This window comes from Sturnira hondurensis, unplaced genomic scaffold, assembly GCF_014824575.4.
Source record: "Sturnira hondurensis isolate 20B ecotype Veracruz unplaced genomic scaffold, ASM1482457v3 Scaffold0021632, whole genome shotgun sequence".
NCBI lineage: Eukaryota > Metazoa > Chordata > Mammalia > Chiroptera > Phyllostomidae > Sturnira > Sturnira hondurensis.
In genome coordinates this window covers 789,330-808,471 of record NW_028094263.1, presented here as the reverse complement: position 1 = coordinate 808,471, position 19,142 = coordinate 789,330, and the positions used below count along the sequence as shown (strand labels likewise).

The window sequence follows — 19,142 nt, the reverse complement described above, 5'->3', positions numbered from 1 at the left end:
CACAGGAGGAGGCTGTGCTGGGTGGAGGCAGAGATGGTTTCTAGGAGATGGCACGCCCACCCCTTGCTCTTGCCCCTGAGATTCCTACCCAGGCCCACCTCCCCGGAAATCCCTCTGGGCAGACCCTAAGATAGCTAAAAACCCAACCCCAGCTCTTTCACTGCCCAGGCAGCCTCGGAAGGGGTGGGGGTGGCTTTATTCCTGCCTTAGCTCCCCAGCTGGCCCCCACTTCCCACTCCCCGCCCCCACTTGACTGGGTTCCCAGCTCTGTTGCTTGGAGACAGATACCTTGAGGATACTCACAGCCAGCGCCGCGTGCTTCTGCAGCTTGCTGTGCTGGCTGGAGGGCTTGGGGGGCTTCCCCGCCAGGCGGTCTTTGTGCCTCCTGCTGCTCAGGTGCTAATGGACAGACAGACAGACTAGGAACAAGATGAGGAAGCCCAAAGACCCCCAACTACTCCACCATTCGTGACTAGCTCATCCTTCTCTACCCACAATTCACACAACAAAGCTACATTTACTGGGCATCCGCTAGAGTGGCCCTGGGAAGGGAAGATAAGAATTGGCCTTCGCCCTCCAGGAGCCCACTGTCCTGCTAGCCTGGCTCCTCGTCCTCCACCTGGCCTTGCTCAACCCACCACCTTCTCCCTTCAGCCTACCTCCTTCCTCCTCCCCTGGTACTGGTCCCACTCCCTCGCGCCAACCCTAGTCCTGGCCTCCCTTCTCCCACCTGCTTGAGTTGCGTCTCTGAATTGACCTGGAGCTGACAGACAGCACAGTGAAAAGCGGGGCTGGGGCCCTGCCTGCCCCCGCGAGCCCCGGTCACTCTCTTGGCCTTGTGTGCGGCTCCTCCCCGGGGCACCGGACGGCCCCGGCCCCTCCGGGGTGCCCCTCGCTGGCCTTCCACCATCCACCGGTGCTTGGCTCCTGGTCGAAGGAAAGAAGACTCGCTATCAGCACAGAAGAGAGGCTGCATGAGGCAGAGACCCCTCCAAACTGGACCAGCTCGGTTGTCCCATTAGCTGTGAGGCTGCTCGGCACACATCCCCACTGCCACCAATGAGATTTCTCTTTCCTGTCTCCACCAGTCCTCCCGGTTTCTCTCATTTCAAGCCAACCTGTCCCACGGAAGCTCTTACAGCATGACCGGTCAGCTTGCCTTCTCTCATCTCAGCCCCTCCCTCTGGGTCTGGCCTAAACAGAGATGGACGAGGTGTCTCCTGTCATCTGGAGTGGCCCTCCAGTTCTTGCTTCTCCTCCCAGCTACCCCTCCGCAAGCATTAGTGGGACGACCTGAGATGCCCTGCCCAATAACAACTGAGCACAATGCCCCTGTTAATAAGCCCTTCAGCAAAGTGCCCAGAAACCCCAGTCTGCCCACTTCTGGTAAGGGGCAGCCTCCCTGCCCCTCCCCTTCCCCCATCTGCAGTCAGAGGGACTCACTGACCTGTGTTGTGAGCCTGAAGCTGGGAGGTGGAGTTCACGGTCACCTTACACGTCGGGCAGTAGAGGCGCCCCTTCTCACTCCCGCTTTCCCCACTCACACCGCTTCCCACTGCAGCCGCCGCCGCCGGCTCAGGCCCTGGTGCCTCTCTCCCGGGCTCTGGGGAGCAGGGTGGACAGGAGGAAGAAGAGGAAGAGGAGGCCGCATCCAAGAGTTCTGAGTGGGCTGGCTCCCGGGGCATCGGGTCCAGGGTCAGTGGTGGCTGGAGTGGGGGGCCAGGCGGGGGGTCTGCGGGAACTGCTGGGGAAACGGAAGGCATTGGGCACAGGGTGAGGCCTAAGCTGGTTCTGGAGACCATGATTTTAAACACCAATACATTAGGGGTGGCGTGGCAGAGTACATGGGTCACGCTGCACTCTGTCACGCTGCAGACGCCACCAGCACTGAATTCCAGACCCAGCGCTACCATCCCAACTCACTGGGCAGACTTGGGCCTCTTTGGGTCTGGGTTTCCCCATTTGAAATGATAAAGTCAGACAGAGTAATCTCAGAAAGCCATCACTGCCCTGATAGTCTAGTTATTAGCAGTTAAACAGAAGGAAGTCAAAAAGTATTCAGTGAGCAGTATTCATAGCAGCAACAACTGGAAACTTCAAGTGTCCATCAACAGGAGAAAAGGTTTTAAAAAGCCCACTGTGTGCCTGTGCAATGGAATAGTACACAGCAATAGAAAAGGACAGGCCAGCGTTGCCACTGTGACCACATGGGAGCACCTTACGATGCCTGTCATGGACATTCAGGAAAGGTGAACTAAGCCCAGGTGCAGAAGCCTACGTTCTACACGGTTCAGTGAAACTGGCGTACACTGAGAAAAGCCAGGATCCCAGGTTACTCTGGGCGTAAGGGTATAGGTGATTGCAGGGTGTCACCCCACAATTCATGTCCGTCTGGAACCTCAGAATGCAACCTTATTTTGGAAAAAGCGTCTTTGCAGAGTAAAATTAGTTAAGATGAAGTCATACTGGATTAGGGCGGGCCCCGATCCAGTGACTGGGTTCCTTACAGGGACACCATGTGAGGAGGCAGACACACAGGAGAATGAGCCGTGAGAACGGAGGCAGAAAACCGGGGGTGGGGGGAGCCGGCCACAAGCCCAGGCGTGCCCAGAACTGCTGGCAACCACCAGAGGCCAGAAGAGGGGCATGAAACAGATTCTCCCTCTTCAGTTCCCAGGAAGGAACCAACCCTGTTGACCCGCTGCTGACCTCCAGAACTGTGAGAAAATAAATCTTGATGGTTTTCAGTCACTCAGTTAGTGGTCTTTCATTACAGGCGCCCAAGAAAACGGGGTGACAGGAAGGGGGCCAAGGGAGGCTTCTGAGTGCATGAGAAGTGTTTCTTGATCTTCATATACTCAGACAGGAGAATTCATTGGGTCCCCCACTTGAGATGTGTGTCCCTTTCCTCTACATAGGAATACGGCAATATAAGCAAAAATAAGAAGACACCTCTCACCCTGGCTGCTGTAGCTCAACGGATTGAGTGCTGGCCTGCGAACCAAAGGGTCACCAGTTCAATTCCTAGTCAGGGCACATGCCTGGGTTGTGGGCCTGGTCCCCATTTGGGGGCATGAGAGAGATGGCTAATCATGTTTCTCTACCTCTTTTTCTCCCTCCCTTCCCCCCTCTCTAAAGATAAATAAACACAATTTTAAAAAAAACCTCTCAACTCCTAGTCAGAAACTAGACCGAGCGGGGAGATGGGAGGAGAATTCAGGACTGACCTTTGCTCTGTGGCTCTTTGGAGGCTCCGCTGGCTATAGATAGGGTTGGGGACTCCAGCGTCCCATCCTGGGCCCGGGTTTGGGGCCTCTGCTTGCTCTTGGCAGCTTCAATGGCCTTGAGTTTCCTGGCATGTTTGTGGCCTTTATAATGTGCTTCGGCCTGGTTCTGGGGTGGGGAGGGCATAGGGTCACCATTCATTCTCTGAGTCTACATGTCCCTCCCACGAGCTGGCCCCAGGCAGGGGCAGGTCACACAGGGGCGGATCCTTGTCGTTGCCATTGTCATCACAGTACGTGCATGGCCCTGACGTTTACAGAACACACTCTCATCCCTGAGCTCCCAGGCAAGCTGCCTCTGGCTTTAAATTCCGGCCCAACCACCTAGTAGCTGTGTGTCTTTGGGCAAGTCGCTTCGCCTGTGCGAGCCTCAGTTTCCTCCCCCACAACCTCTGTGCTCACACTGACCTCACGGGACTCTGAGAATTAAATGGGAACCTGCGTGAGTGCCTCGTCCACACCGCCGGTGCTCGATGAAGTTAGTTACCAAGATAATAAATGCACAAATGGGGAAAACAGAGCTCCTCCCCCTTTGGGGTACGTGCACCCCAGGACATTCATCCCTTGGTAACTGTTTTTTCAACAGTTACTGAGCACTGGCCATTGGCCTGGCTCTGTGAAGGGGCGAGCATGGAGACACAGTCCCTCTCCTGGAGGGAAGTCTCTCTCTCCAGCTCTTCACACCTGGCAACCTGAAAGGCTGGAGGGAACCCCCAAATCTGGCCTGGCAGTGTCCTCCCTCCTTCAACCAGCGGTCCTTGCTTGTTGCTCCCAAATGCAGTAAATACAGGCCCCTCCCTGACACTTTTACCAGAACAGGTCAGCTGGGAGCACCTCCCCGAGCCCCAGAGTTCCCTGGACAGAAGGCGAAGCTTCCCTGGGAGGCCAGAATGAGGCTCCTTCACTGTTTAGGTGCAGGCTACGGTAGAAATTATGCAGGGCCTGGGGGTCAGCCAGGCCTGGGTTCAGATCCCAGTTTTGCTACTTACCAGCTGTATCGCCTCAGGCAGGTTGCTTAACCTCTCTGAGGCTCACTGTCCTCCTCCGAAAAGTGGGGATGATCATCGCACCTCTACCCACCTCACGGATGTACCGTGAGAACTAATTAAGACGCTAGGCATGAACACATTCTACAAACTCTCGGGTACTCTAAGAACTCAGCTCCAAAGTAGAAGCTGATGGGGCGGCCCCTGCGACCCAGAGTGGGGAGGGGCAGTCTTCTCTCGTGCAGTAGGACCCAGAACTCGGGAGAGAAGCCCAGGGAAGGGAAGTGGAGTCCGGGGGGCACTAGGGAAGGAAGGGGCAGAGGACTCTGGGCAGAGAAGAGGATGGACGAGCAAAGGGCTGTGAGTGCCCCTTCTGCAGCCAGGGAGGGAGAATGGAGCCCGGAGCCCCTTTGCTGCCCCTTTTCCCGCAGGGAGGGCCGCAGAGAGGGCCCAGCCACCTCCTCAGCTCGTTTCCACTAGTCCCTCTCACCGCTGAGTTGAACCTCAGGTGACAGATGTTACAGGAAATGAAGAGCTTCTTCCTCAGAGGGGTGGGGACCCCGAAGGTGTGGCTGATGACAGCTTTCTGGACTGGGTCCATCTGCGAAGGGGGTGGGAGGGCACAATAACTCTGGGGTCAGCCTCAGAATTGGGGGGGCAGTACGAAATGCAGGAAAACCAAAGACTATCAAGCAGGGCAGTGGTCAGCCCCTAGGAAGAACTTTTCCTATCCTTGTGACGTTAGACGCAGGAAAAGGAACAGCCTGTTCCCTGGCACACTTTCTCTGTGAGCACGGACTTCCGCTTGGGGACAGGGGGACGGGCAGGGCCACCTCCAGGATCTATTTATTTATTTATCCTCACCTGAGGACATGCTTGTAGAGAGAGTAAGGGGGAGAGAGACACATCCATGAGAGAGAGAAGCATTGATTGGTTGCCTCCCATACACGCCTGGCCCGGGCATCTTACATGCCTGGACTGGGGATCAAACCTACAACTTAGGTAGGTGCCCTGACCGGGAATTGAACCTGAGGCCTTTTGGTTACTGGATGATGCTCCAGCCAACTTAGTCATCCTGGTTGGGGCATGACCTTGAGAACTAGAAGCATGGCCTGGTGATCACACCTTGGTGTCTTGCTGCCCCTCTGGTCTCTGTTTTCTATTTTTTTCTCCTTCACAAGAATTACAACCACTAGAACAGAGCACTGTGGGCAGGGAGAGGCAGGGAGGAGACAGAGTCCCTCTGTCGGAGTTCCCTCTCCCATAACCCAGCCTTGTGCTGGGCCTGTGGGCGGGGGGAGAGCAGGCTTATTTTATGAGTTCTGCCACTGTCACCGGGTCTGAGGGAGGAGGAGTCATGGCCAGGGAGGTGGGGCCAGGATGGGGCCGTGACCGCAAGGAGAAGCCAGAGGGTTTCCTGAGTAGTAGAATGATTTCTTTGGAATATTAACCTGTGTATCTTGGTCTTATTTTAACTACTTTATTCTTCTCTCAAACCAAGCCTTCATGTTCCCTTTCCTCAGGGCCTAGCCTGTTGGGCCCAAAGCAGAAGCTATCTGGGTAATTTGCTTGTCAAGAACTTCCCAGGCCTTCCTGAGAGAAGAGAGCAGGGCCTCAGAGAATGACCCACGGACGACAGAGGCGTTGCCTGTTCCTGAGGGACCACACACTTGAACAAAGAGCACGTCAGCAAGTGACAGCAGAAACCTAAGAGCAGAGGACCTCCCCCAGTGGCTCAGGCTCCTGGGGACCTCTGTGCAACCCTGGAGGCTGGGATTTCTCGGGGTGACTGAGGCTGAGAGGCAGGGCTTATTGATGACGACATTTGATTTTTCAAAATTAAAAAAAGAGGGCATGCCTACAATTCCTGTACTGAAGTCTAATTCATGCTCACTACACTTGTTTTTCACACATACACACACGTGGAAGTACACACACAGAGGGCACCTGAGCCCTGGCTGGCGTGGCTCCGTGCATTGAGTGCCAGCCTGTGAACCCAAAGGTCCCCAATAAGGGCATGTGAGAGGCAACTGATCAATGTATCTCTTGCACATGGATGTTTCTCTTTCTCCCTCCTTCTCCCCACCCCCCGCTCTAAAAATAGATAAATAAAATCTTTAGAAAATAAAGACCACTCAGCTTACAGACAGTTACAGGTTACAGAGACATGAAGACACTCTCACACACACAAATGGCATACGGTCACAGGCAAAGGCTCACTCACCCCAACCCAGACACACCAAACACACACACACACAGTCCGCACGAAGACACAAGACACCTCTCCTGGAACCAGGCACACATTTACATACTGAGAAACCAAGAGTTGTTGGCAAACATACACCCAGAGGACACCGACACACACACTCATACTCACAAATAACAAACAAAGGCCTGTGGAAACACAGACTAACCCCAACTGCACACAGGCATGCACAAATCATTGGCAGAAGTCCCTAAACCAAAATCCAGTGAAATCTGCAGTACGGTCTCTATCGGTCCCTATTGGTCCCTATCGTCCCAGCAACAGGGGGAGCCGATGGCACCTCCTACTTCCTTGGCCCAGAGAGCTGGGCCCAGGCGGTCTCTATTTTGGGAGCAACTAGTCGCTTGGGGATGTTGGGGGAGAATGAGCTTCCACTTAGACCCAGCTTCTGAGAGGCAGCCCCTCTGAGCCCCCCTTCCCTGCCCACCCCCAGCTGGGCTGCATGCTCCCGCCCACCAGCCCAGCCCCTACCGTGCTGAAGTTGGGGAAGAGACTGAGCGGGGCGGCACCATTGAAGTGGAAGGCCAGCAAGTGCTTGAAGTCCAGCGGGGGCTGCAGAGGCCTGGTGGGCAGGGGCAGGGAGGCCAGCAGAGGGCTGGGGGCGCTGGATGCCGGGCCTGCTGCAGGAGGGAGAAGGGCAGGGTCAGAAATGGGAGCCACAGGGCGACCATGCCTCCACAGCCAGAAGAGGCTGGTGGGCATCTTCCTGGGCATGGAGCCGGGGCAGAGCCCGTCTCCCTCTTCACCAAGTAGCACTGGCCAAGCCCAGGGTGGTCACAGCCCACCTCTGTGCTTCTCTCCTCCACTGCTGGGGAAGCAGAAGCAGGGAATCCACAGCGTAAAGCTCCCAGCCCAGGAGGATGACCCTCCCACCCCTACAGGGGCCCAACTGAACCCCCAAGCAGAGTCAAGCCAAGGGAGGGGACAGAGGTGTCAGGGCGGGCTTCTGCTACACACACACACACCACCATGGAGACTGCACATGAGCTGAGTTTCCTTTTTATTGCAAATTAAACCCAAACCCAGGAGGCCCTGGGGAAACATCAGACCCACCTCTTCTCACTAACTTCCCTGCTCATCCTCCACATTATTCTCAGCAAGGGCTGCAGCAGGGGATGGGAAACCCTTGGAGGCTGAATGAATGTGTCCCCCAGCTCTGATGAGGCCCACCTGCTTCTGCAATGGCATGCATCCCTGGGTCTGGCCTGGACGGGGGTGGGGGGGGCGGGTATGGCACTGTGGTTTCAGTCTTTGGTCTTATAGGTCTGAGGCAAGGAACTTGGGAGAACAACCAGATTTCAAGAAAGAAAAAAAATACATAGAAACAAATCCAGTTCATTTGGGACCTTTTTAGACCCTATCAAAATGAAAAGAAGTCCTTTTAGATTTATATGTGACCACTATGAAAGATAGGTTTATTTCACAGTTATAGATCGATGTGTCTCTAAATGCTATGGTCATACACAGAAAAACCTCAGGCGGCCCAGTGGTGGGGAGGGCAGCGAGGGTACCACAGCCTCCCTCGAACTGTTACTTGTGCACAGAGTGGGTGCTGTGCCCTGTGTCAGAAACAAGGCTGGCCATCTGCTCCCCAGTCACGTCTGAAGGGATGCTGCCCGCAGGGGTCTGAGAAGCAGTCAAGGACCCATCCGTTCTTCTTCCCCTCCATCCCTTCATTCTGGAGACCCAGTCTTCCTCCCCCACACCAAGGACCTCCACCCCCAACTTTTTAGCCAAAACTTGAGATGAATCCAGAGGGAAAAGGGTGAGCTACTTCTCACCCAAGTCTAAAGTGGTCAGGAAAAATATTTAGGGTACCCCAGACCCTGGCATCTCTGCCCACTTAACAGATCCCCCTCAAACCACCCCTCCTCCACAGCCCACAGGGCTGGGTTAGTACTCAGCGTGGAGCAGAGGAGGCGAGGGGAAGGTGAGTGGAAGGCCACAGTTAGTAAGTCAGCTGGGGTGCAGCACAGTCAAATCCAGCTCGGCTCTTAGGGTGCCCCGGGACCCAGGCTGGCTGGCTAGAGACAAGGAGCCCACCCTTTCGGGAGCTTCAATCCCAGCAGCCTCTCCCCCCACCCACTCTCTAAGACCTCCACGGCCATCGCAAAGTCAAACTCGTGCTTGGGGGACCATCCACAGCGATCTTGATCACAGGGTCACCTCGGCCTTTCCCTGCCCCGCCCTGCCCCCACCACCGCAGCTCCCGGCTGCGGCTGACCTTGTCCAGGAGGCCAGCGCCCACAGGCAATACCAAGCCCAGGGTGGTGAGGGCTGCGGAGTCCGGGAAGAGCTTGTGTAGCTCAGAGTGTGCGCACGCCAGCTTGGAACACAGAGCCCGAGGGACAAGCTGCCCCAGGCTGCAGACCATACGTTTGAAGTGCGTAAAGTCGCCTAACGCGGGCTGGCGCACCACAGCCAGGGCACAGATGCGCAGCAGGAGCCGTAGCGCCCCTTCACCATGCGCGCCCAACTCCTCAGGTGCCTGCGGGTAAAGGCGGGCACCAAAGATCCCAGCAAACGCAGCCGCGGTGTCCAGTGAGGGCGCAGGGTAGGCATCCCGCAGCTGGTTCCACATTGAGTCCAGGAAGGCCCCCCGCAGCCGCTACAAGCCCCGGACTGCAGCCTCAGAGTAGCCAACCAGCTCCAAGCCGTGGTAGGTACAGCGCCCACCGCCCAAGTTGGGGCTGGAGGCCAGTTCCTGCAGGAAGCCCTGGAGGCGCGCGCCGCCGGAGCTTTGCTGCGCTTGGAGGGAGGCTGCAGCTGCTATCACCAAGGGCTGCAGCAAGGCCAAGTCTGGGTCTTCTGGACGCAGGACAAGGGCGAGCTTCTGCATACAGGGCAGAGTGTCCAGGAGCAGGTGGGTGAAGGCCACAAAGGTGAACTGGCGCAGGGCGAGGGCCAGTGCCCTAGCTGTTGGTGAGGTGGGCACAGAGGCCTCCAGTAGGGGCACCAGGCAAGGCCAAGCCTCAGCCACTGCTTCCATGATAGGCAGCAAGGAGGCCCAGGGCACTGGCCGGGGGTTTTGCCAGGTGGATAGCTGCAAGGTCCAGTGCCGCCTGGAGTGCAGGGACCACGTGGCAACTGGGGCCACCATGGAGGCAGAACAGGGCGTCCAGAACACTTTCATATTCACCTAGGTAGGCCAGGGGCTTGGGATCCGGCTGGCCGGGAGGCCGTGGAGCTCCAGGAGCAGTGGGCAGGCAGCCCGGAGCTGCAGGCCCACACTCCCCAGGCGATCCCTGGGGAGGCTCGAGCTGGGCCAGGCCAGCTTGGGTGCGGACATGCTGAAGGCCTGCAGGACGTCCAGGAGTTGGCCAGTGGTGGCCTCACCCTCTGGTAGTTGCACACTTGCCAGGAAGGTGGTGGCAGGCTGGCCATCGCAGGGGGACACAGAAGTGGCAAACAGGGTCCGACTGGGGGACGCAGTCCAGGCTGTGGTCTTGTCCAACACCAGCCCCACGTACAGGGGCGCCTGCAGGCACTGGCAGGCCTCTGCGTGCAAGATGCCGGCGATGGCAACCTGGGACAGGCAGAGAGAGAAGCGGGGGAGGGCAGTTAGGCTTGTCCTGAGAATGAGAGGCAGACAGTACAGGGTGACAGGAAGAGCACAGGCCTTACTGTCAGAATTAGGGACTAATAATCCTAGCTTCGCCACTTACTGGGTGTGTGGCCTTGGGCAAATTATTTTACCTCTCTGAGCTGTTTCTTCAGCTCTAAAATCGGGCTAATAGGTGCCCCCAATCTCCTCCAAAGGTGGTTGTGAGTTATAAACGTAATTTTTTGTTGTTGTGCTTAGAAATGTCAAAATGTGCCCTGGCTGGTGTGGCTCAGTGGACTGAGGGCCGGCCTGCTGAACCAAAGGGTGGCTGGTTCGATTCCCAGTCGGGGCACATGCCTGGGTTGCAGGCCAGGTCCCCATCTCGAGGCACATGAGAGGCAACCACACATTGATGTTTCTCTCTCCTTCCCCATCCCTTCCCCTCTCTCTAAAAATAAATAAATGCAATCTTTAAACAATACTACTAATAAAGAACTGTAAAATGCCTTATGAACCATAAAGGATCTACAGAGTAATCCTGTGCGTGTTTCTACAGCATCACTCATCTGCCTTGTCCCCGGGGGTCTCCCTCCTCTCTGCTGCTCAGGGATTCACTGATAGACATGTTCGGTCCCCACTCCCGGCCAGCGACACAGGGCCCCAGCTGTGTGCTGTGTCTGCCATCTCTCTGCAAGATGAGGCCACCTCCCCCCCCCCAGCCCCTAGGACTCCGCACGGCCAGTACCTAGGACAGAGCTGCAATTTGCATGCCGCCAGGGGCCACGAGGGTAAAACTGAGCTTGCAGTGGGCCAAGGACAAAGCAGAGGGAATGGGGAGTCCATGCCTGCGCCCCAACTCCACCATTTTATGCCCGGAGAGCACCGGGACCTAGTTTTTCGGTACAAGTAACAAATCCAGATTTTTATATGTAATCTTTCATTTTGTTAGACTTGGAAGCTAATTTAAGTTGTTCAAAAAACATTGTAGCCTTGGCTGGTGTAGCTCAGTGGATTGAGCATGGGCCTGCAAACTAAAGGATCACGGTTCGATTCCCAGTCAGGGCACATGCCTGGGTTGCAGGCCAGTTCCCAGGAGGGGATGCATGAGAGGCAGCCACATGTTGATATTTCCTTCCCTCTCTCCTTCCCGTCCCCTCTAAAGATAAATAAATTTTAAAAAATCTTTTTAAAAAACACTGTAGAAACCAACAAAAACACTTCTGTGGGCCAGTCAAGCCCCCAGGCCCACCAGCTTGCTCTCTCTGGCCTAGGTAGCAAGGGGAATGTCACTGTGCCTTCGAGGACAGGACCTGGTCTGGCTGCTTCCCGCAGCTGACTCAGGGCCTGGCACACAGAGCGCGCTCCGTGAAGGCTCTGACCAGTGAAGGTATGAATGAAGCGCTCTGGCCGCTGCCCAGGGGCCTGGCATGCTGGCACTGGGCCAGATGGCTCAATGTCCTCCCTTCCCAAGCCCTCCCCCCTACCTCTGGCTGCCACCCACCTGCATGTCCCTCACCCTCCTGGGGCTGCAGTAATCACCACGCTCTGTGCCCAGCAGCGCCTGGCACAGGTTGAACCTCTGCAGCTCCAGCAGGGCAGAGCAGTGGTCATCAGGCACGTCCTCCTTGGCTATGCAGTGCACGGTAGTCAGCAGAGCCGCTTTGGCTGGGTCCACCTCCACCTTGACGCCCCTGGAGGGAGGGGTGCTTGCCAGGCCTGGGTCAGCCCCTCCTCCCTCAGCCTCCAAGGTGGGCTGGCCCCGGTTGACAGCCAGAGCCTGGCGGTGGGCCCCCGAGGTCACGTGGTGCAGCAGAACATGGCGCTGGAAGTTGCCGGTGCCCATGGTGAAGGCGTTCTCAGCTTTGCCGTGCTTGTTCCAGAGCCTGGTGGCACTTGAGGCAAAACATCAATTTCCTCTTGTAGTTGAAGTCCAGCCGGGGAAACTCCTCTTTCCAGTGCTCGTTGAAGTAACGCTTGCACTTCTTGTTGGAGTTGGAGGCCTCTCCGGCTGGTTTCTTCCCCGGGGGCACCATTCCTGCTTGAGGGGCAGGGCACCCCCAACTCCCACCCAAATGCTTTTACCGCCCCAGCTTCCCCACACACAGAGGCACCTCCCCTGACAAGGGGAGTTGGTGGGGAGGCAGGAGAGGGGCAGCTTGCCAGGCTAATATGGACCGTCCATCTAACTTAGCTGGGAAAGTCTATTCCTGCTCCACCGGTGGGAGACTGGAGATGAAAGAGACAAGGGAGGTTGTTAGGGAGTCCACCGTGGATTCGCACTGCCCCAGAGCTCTCCCGGGCTGAGGGGTGGACAGGGCCCAATGGGAAGGAGCTACTGGGAATGGGTGGGGTTACGCAAAGGAACACAGAGCAGTTATCCAAAGTGGGGAGGGATGGGCACCTGAGCCCCACCTGAGGCTCTCCCTCCATTTGGGACAAGGCATTGATCCGTGCTGACAGCTGAAGCAGCCAGAACTCAGACCAGCACCATCTATGCAGCCACATTTTGTAGGTGGAGGGGCTGAGTCCCAGAGACAGAGTGGTTCACAGGACTCAGGAGTAATTTCTGAGCCAGAGCAACAATTCAGACCTCCTGAGTCGTCGTCCAAAGGATGACCTATCCCTCCAGTCCACAGTCATTCATTTCAACAGAAGGAAGTGAGCACAAGGCTGAGCTTCCGGAGCCACAGGACTGAGGACCTTGATTTGTTTTTCTCTGGCTCTCTCTTCCACGCACGCACGCACGCACACAGGTGATGCGGTTTTGGGAAGGGTAGCCCAGAAGTGGGGGCTGAGCCCCAGATTAGAGACCTAGCTCGTTGCCTGTATGTCCCCACTCTCCTGACCCACCCAGGGTGAGAGGCCAGGAGCAGCAGTCCAGGACCAGAAGGCCATGTCCAGCTGATGGCCAAAACCTGCCAACCCTACTTCCTGATTATTTCTCAAACCTGTCTGTCCCCTCCTTTCCATGCCCACTGATAACGGCAGTGACTACCATGTATTGAGCATGAACAAGCTCAGGCCCTGTGCTATGCACTCTGTAGTGACTTTAAGAGGGGACCAAGATTCCTCTTGCAGAGACTTGGAGGGTGGCATTGTCCTCATTTGGAACAGGAAGAGACCAAGGCTCAGAGACTTTATGTGACTCACCCAAGGTCCACAAGCAGTAAGTGCCCGAGGCAGAATTAGATCCCAAGTCCTCCTGACCCCACAGTCCACACTGAGACTCTGGCCTGCACCATCTCGCCTGGGTTACCCAATTGCCTCCACCTCTGCAGCTGTTCCCCAAAGTTCATCTGTCTCGCAGCAGCCAGAGAGCAAGGCCACCCACAAACCCACCTATGTCCCTCCCTTGCTTCTGCTTCTTCGGTGGTGCCCTGTGGCCTAAGTCTACACACTGCACCATGTCCGTCCCCTCCCAAGCCTCTGAACACCTGCAGAGCCTCCTGTCCATCACTCCTGTCTGCTTGGCCAACTCCACATGCTTTCCCTCCCCACACATAGGACTGTTACTTCAGCTCCTGCCTTCATCCTCTGTGCCCGGAATTCCCTACCCCTCCTCTTCCCCTGGCTAATTCCTATTCATTCTTGGAGAGCAGCTCAGACATCCCCTAGGCTGGTACCTGCCCTCCTGTGTCCCATAATCCCCCATGGGTGATTCTTCGCAGTACAGTGTGGCGAATGCCAGAGTTCTCCCCGCATCTCCGCGCTTGATTCCTGGAAGGCCGAAGTCACATTTGTTCATTTTCCCATCTCTAGGTCTCCGTACAGGGCTGGACATGCAGATGCCTCTCGGCAAAAAACGGTCGTTTAAAAGAATGAAAGGATTTATTTTGGCTACGTACATAAAAGAATTTCCTGTTTCTGAGGGTGTTGGCCTGATGAGTCTAGCTCTGAGAAGGCAGTGACTGTCATGTCCACCCGATATTACACTCAGCACCTAGTGGGGCACCTGGCACTTAGTGGGTGGGTAAAATAGGGGCAGGTGAGTAGAATTCTGGGCACAGCTGTTTAGGGCAAGGACAGGCACTCCGTGTCGCCAGGTGTGGGTGAACCTCATCGGTCCTCTTCCCCTGGACTCTTAAGTGGCATTCAGCACTGCTCCCCACGCTCTCCTTGAAACACATTTTTTGTTTCTCAGCTTCCAAGATTCTACATTCCCTGGTTTTCCTTCACGTTGGCCACCCCTTGGCCTGTTCCATCATTTCCGGCCCCTGTTTCCAACCTCGGCCTGTCCAAAGAGTCCGAAACCACCTCCGCTGGACACCGAAACATACAACCCCAGTCTGGGCCACCCCGCTGGGCAGCTCACCTCTCCACCCAACCACCTTCCTGGCTGGTCTAAGGGAACTCTCCCTGTGTCCCCACAAAATACGCTCCTCTCGCAGATGTCCCCAGTCCAGGAAATGGCCCACCCTCCCGCCCAGCTGTTCTGGGCAGCAGCATGCCCCTCTAAGCAGCACTCCCTCCTCATTGAGCACCTGGTCTGTCAGCAGGTCCTGGCTGAACTCCACCTCCACAGTCTACCTCTCACTCACCCCTTCTCTCGCCGCTGCTGTCGCCCTTCTCATCTGGGCTACCTGCATCTCTGGCCTGGACTGTGCCAGTTGCTTCCTGATGGCTCTCTGGGTTTCTACTCTTACCGGTCCCCGAGCCATTCCAACCCTAGCAGCCACAGGAGGCTTTGAAAACGCTGCTTGAAACCCTCCACTGCAGCCTGTGGCTCTGAGGCCAGTGCCGGAATCCCGCTCCAGCTCTGCCGAGTGCCCGGGCATTGCTGACCTCGCTGGCGGCCACTGGTCCCTCCCCTTCCGGCTATACCTGCCTTTTCTTGGTTCCTCCAGAGTGCCAGGTTCCCCTCCTCAGGGCCTGTGCACATGCTATGCTTTCTTCCAGAATGTTCCCACCTTCCACTTCCTCTCTGGTCTTAGCTTAGCCCCTCTTCAGGGGCTTCCCTAATTACCCTTTCCTGGGGAGCCCCTTTCTTTTCTGTCACTTACCCTTTGGTTCCCTGCATTGCACCCCCCACAGATTACAAATCTACTTCTTTCTGTGCGGTTGTATTGCTTGGCGTTTGGGTGTTTCCCCCCACCCCCCCACCCCCCGCCACCCACCCCGAACCCAAGAGAAGGGAATCCAGTACATACACCACAAAATTTAGGGAATGAATGAGTAAGGACACATGGGCTCTCAGGCAGGAGCAGTGGAATGGACCCTTGGGTGCCCGTTGGGTGGTTAAAACAGCTGCCTTTTGACATTATTTCCTCCTAAAATCCTGCAATTCAGTGACCTTGTCCAGCTCATCCCCCAAAGGGTCCTAGAGTGGGGAGGAGGTGCAAGGCCAAGTTTGTCAGATCCTTTCCCTGCACCTAGAAACTGGTTCTCCTGCCCCATTCCACAGAAGGGGTAAAATGGCCTAGAATGTTCCTGATAAAAGGTCAAAAGAGGAGGTAGGAAGGAGGCATGGAAAGATGGAGCTTCTATAATTGCACTGTCTGATATGGTAGCTGCTAGCCAAATGTGGCTGTTTAAAATTAATCAGAATCGTGCCCTGGCTGGTATGGCTCAGTGGACTGAGTGCCTGACTGCAAAGTAGAGGGTCACCAGTTCGATTCCCAGTCAGGGCACATGCCAGGGTTGCAGGCCAGGTCCCTGCTGGACGGTGCACAAGGGGAAGCCACACATTGATGTTTCTCTCCCTTTCTCTCTCCCTCCCTTCCCCTCTCCCTCCCTTCCCCTCTCTCTAAAAATAGTTAATTAATCAGAATTAAATTAAAAAATTTAAAGTTTAGTTTCTCAGTCACACTAGCCACAGTCCAAATTCTCAACAGCAACACGTTGGCCCTGACTAGTGGCTATTACACAGCTCAGACAGAGAATGTTTACGATATCCCAGAAACTTCTACTGGACAGTGCCACTCGAAAACCAAAGCAGAGAAAAAGAAAAATGGACAAAGGTCTTTGATAATTCCCCACCCGGACCGGAGGGAAGCAGGCTCAGGGGAGTGCGGCCCAAGGCGACTGTGCCTCAGACCCAGGTCCCCCACGCCTCTCCACACCCTGGTCAGCTGGGTGGGAGTGGGCACAACTCTCGGGGCCCTGGGGCACAGCGTCTGGCTCTGCCACCCCCACTTCACCCAGCATGTAAGCCTCAAACTTAGGGTTTATTCAGCCCCAGGATGGTAGTCCCCAGCCTCTTCTCCAAGCTTCTTTGGGCCCCTCATCATTTTGGAACCCCAGTAAGAGTCCAAGCTCCGGGCAGAGTAGAGGTAAGCGACCCCTGCCCTGGCAGCCCGGGTGAGGCTAGGCTAGCAGCCCCGCCCGCATGCCTGGCCCGTCCTCCCGGGTGCAGACTCAGAGGGCTGGGGAACAACTTCTTGGGGGGCGCGTTGGGGAGGATCCCTAGGATGGGTCTGTCGGAGGTACTGGTCCCAGGCTGGCGGTTGCCTGCGCCCGCAGGGCCCACAGCCCCCGTCATCCGCCCCCTGCTGGGCAGTTCTGGGAGGGGGCGCCCCGCCCCTGCCCCCTCCAGCCCCCCGTCCTGACCGCAAAGACTCACGGAGACAACGGAGCCACCATCTTGCGCGGTGGATGCTCTGGCCATGGTCTCCTTGGGCTTCACCGAGCGACAGCAGCCACTAGTGGTAACCGCGGCAAAGAGGCGCCAGCAGCCAGCTCGGGCCGGGGTCACAGGCCGGGTGGTGGCGACCCCCCACCCTGGGGCTCACCCGGCAGCGCCCGTCTGCCGCCCGCTGTGTCCCAGCCCCGGCGCACGTAGCCCGGGTCACCCGCATCCTTCCCCCTCTGTGTGCACGGCAGCAGGAGCTACCGAAATCAGACTGCAGGAAGGAGTCATTCATTCATCACAGCTACCCGTCCATTCCTAGAGGAGCTCACAGGTGAGAGCTCGCAGGTGGAGTGCCAAACCAGGTAGAGCGCGTGGATAGAGGCTACAGTCCAGCACGTGCTCTGAGAGTTATGAACAAAATGCGTGGATCACAGAGGAGCGGGCAGTAAGCCCAAGGTTCTCCGGGAGAGTCAATTAGTGTTCACAGCAGGGTCAGTGAAATGTTACCAGAGGAAGGGCATTCCAGGCAGGGGGACTGGCAGAACACGGGCATTCGACAGTGCCGGTGCAGGCTCGCACAGGTCCAGGTGGAGCGGAGGCGGGGCGCGGGTGAGTGCGCCCTGGGCAGTGCCTGCTGCTGGGCGCGCGCAGTGAATGCTGGGGGTATTGACTCTGGGCCGGTGGGGATCCCCGGGAGGTGTTTGAGCTGGGAGCTCAAAGTTTCAATCCAACGAGTTATTTGTAGCGGGGATGAAGGAAATGGCGTGTCAGGGAGAGGGAGGAGGGCCCTCTTCCTGGAATGCTCAGGTGCACAGGGGCCCCGCCCCATAGTGTGAGTTCCCTGCAGGAGGGCTGTGGGTTTGTGGCGCCCTGACCCTTCCCGACCTGAAGTGTGGAGCTCTGAAGTGGACTTGGGCTGGACTCTCAGCCAAGAGCCTCAGTTTCCTCACCAGTGAAGTGGAAATTGCACCCCAGTGAGGAGGAAAGGGAGGACCCAAATGGGTCTGAGGACCAATTGAGTTGCTAGGTGTGGAGGTCATTCGAAGGGGGGTTGCCAGGGAACTTGGTGACTCAGTCTCCCCTCCGGTCAGCATGCAGGCACCCAGAGGTGCCTTTCAGCCCCTCATGATTGGGTCCACTACTCTCCCACACAAGGCCTAGGGTACACGTGGATTTGAGGTCAGGGCTTCTCTGGAGGCCGCTGGGAACTTCCCGCAGCCCCCTTCACCCCAAGGGGCTCTGCGCCACCCACTGCCTGCCTCTGACATTCACAGGGAACCAGGCCCCCTGGGCTGCTGGGATGGTGTGTGAGTCGCGGCACGTGCACACATGTGTGACTGCTTCAAGGGAGACACCACAGCCGCACACCTGCCCCAGGATGGCCCCACACACCCTGACAGGTCTAGTAAAGCTCTCTAGCCACAAGTGGGTTGGGTGTAGAGGGTCTTTTCTGAGTGCGTTTTGCAGCACAACAGCCCTGCCTTGGCCGCGACTCAGAGCCGTCCCTCCCAATCCCGGCCAGGGGTCGCAGCTGGGACCCACATCTCATTGGACATCTGCCTCAAAAGGATGGGTTTTTGCTTTGGTGAAACATGAACAAATCAGACTGTGTGGCGGAAAAGAGGCCACCCCAGGGGTCCAGCTGAGGCTGGGGCAGGAGAGAGGAACGGAGGACTCCTGAAATATCATCGCCCTGGCTGCCACCCCACAGGAGAGGCTCTGGGGACACCCCATTCTGCTCTTGTGCCACCGCTAGGACACACACACGGAAGAGCACAGGGACGTACGCTGTGAGGTCCACAGGCCCAAACACAGAGGGCCGCAGGCCCAGACTCCCGGGCACACGCATCTCCCCGTGAGGACACCCTCTACGCACGCTGACGCACTCACACGCAGAGAGAGGTACCCACGCTGGCCGGGGGGGCAAAGTCAGGAACGGAGGCCACGCACAAGCATGCACGTACACACCCAGGAAGCTCGACCAAGACGCGCTCAGAGGGACAGACACTCGAGGACACACAGGCCCCTAGAAAGGCATATGCAGACGATTCAAAACAGCAGGCACACAGCGGCACACACCATCACGGAGAGAGGCCCAGACACAAAGGTCCACACGCAGACACGTTCCTCAGAGGTAGGTGCGTGTGCGCCCCTCACCTGCAAAATGAGATGCACACGACACACACACAGGCTTATGCGGCTGCACCCAGAGGCCCTTTCTCTCTCTCCCTCAGGTCACAGGGGCAGAGGGTGGGTCGCCCCCGCCCACCCCAGGCATATACACACACCACAAATAGAAGAGTTGCCGTTTCTACCACAGATAAAACCAAAACTCTGCAAAGAAAGTGGGAGTCCGGGAAGGAGAGCCCAAGGCAGGGAATGGGAGACTGAACCAAGACCCCATGCTTGCCTACTCCCACCAAGTCTGGCCCCCCCCAATCCTCCAGAGCCCCCCACCCACTTCTGGTCCAGTCAGCACTCAGCAGGCGGTGAT

At 56.9% G+C, this 19,142-nt stretch overlaps 2 protein-coding genes across 5 annotated transcripts in view; both read right to left on the bottom strand.

Moving 5' to 3' along the window:
• ZNF385C (zinc finger protein 385C) overlaps nt 1–19,142 on the bottom strand; it is a 52,124-nt gene that overhangs the window by 1,584 nt on the left and 31,398 nt on the right. For 3 of the 4 annotated variants that reach the window (XM_037033511.1, XM_037033512.1, XM_037033514.1), the window contains 6 exons: nt 7,008–7,156; nt 4,761–4,871; nt 3,228–3,393; nt 1,448–1,744; nt 731–927; nt 289–399 (listed from right to left, as the gene is read on the bottom strand). In XM_037033511.1, coding sequence (XP_036889406.1) covers nt 289–399; nt 731–927; nt 1,448–1,744; nt 3,228–3,393; nt 4,761–4,871; nt 7,008–7,156 — 1,031 coding nt within the window. The remainder of the gene's footprint in view (nt 1–288; nt 400–730; nt 928–1,447; nt 1,745–3,227; nt 3,394–4,760; nt 4,872–7,007; nt 7,157–19,142) is intronic. The other variant, XM_037033513.1, reaches the window with a different exon arrangement.
• CUNH17orf113 (chromosome unknown C17orf113 homolog) lies at nt 7,924–12,125 on the bottom strand. Its single transcript, XM_037033510.1, is given in 6 exon segments — nt 7,924–8,664; nt 8,667–9,564; nt 9,566–9,717; nt 9,720–10,062; nt 11,582–11,957; nt 11,959–12,125. Coding segments are annotated over 6 exon segments (2,028 nt in total). The 5' UTR covers nt 12,114–12,125; the 3' UTR covers nt 7,924–8,560.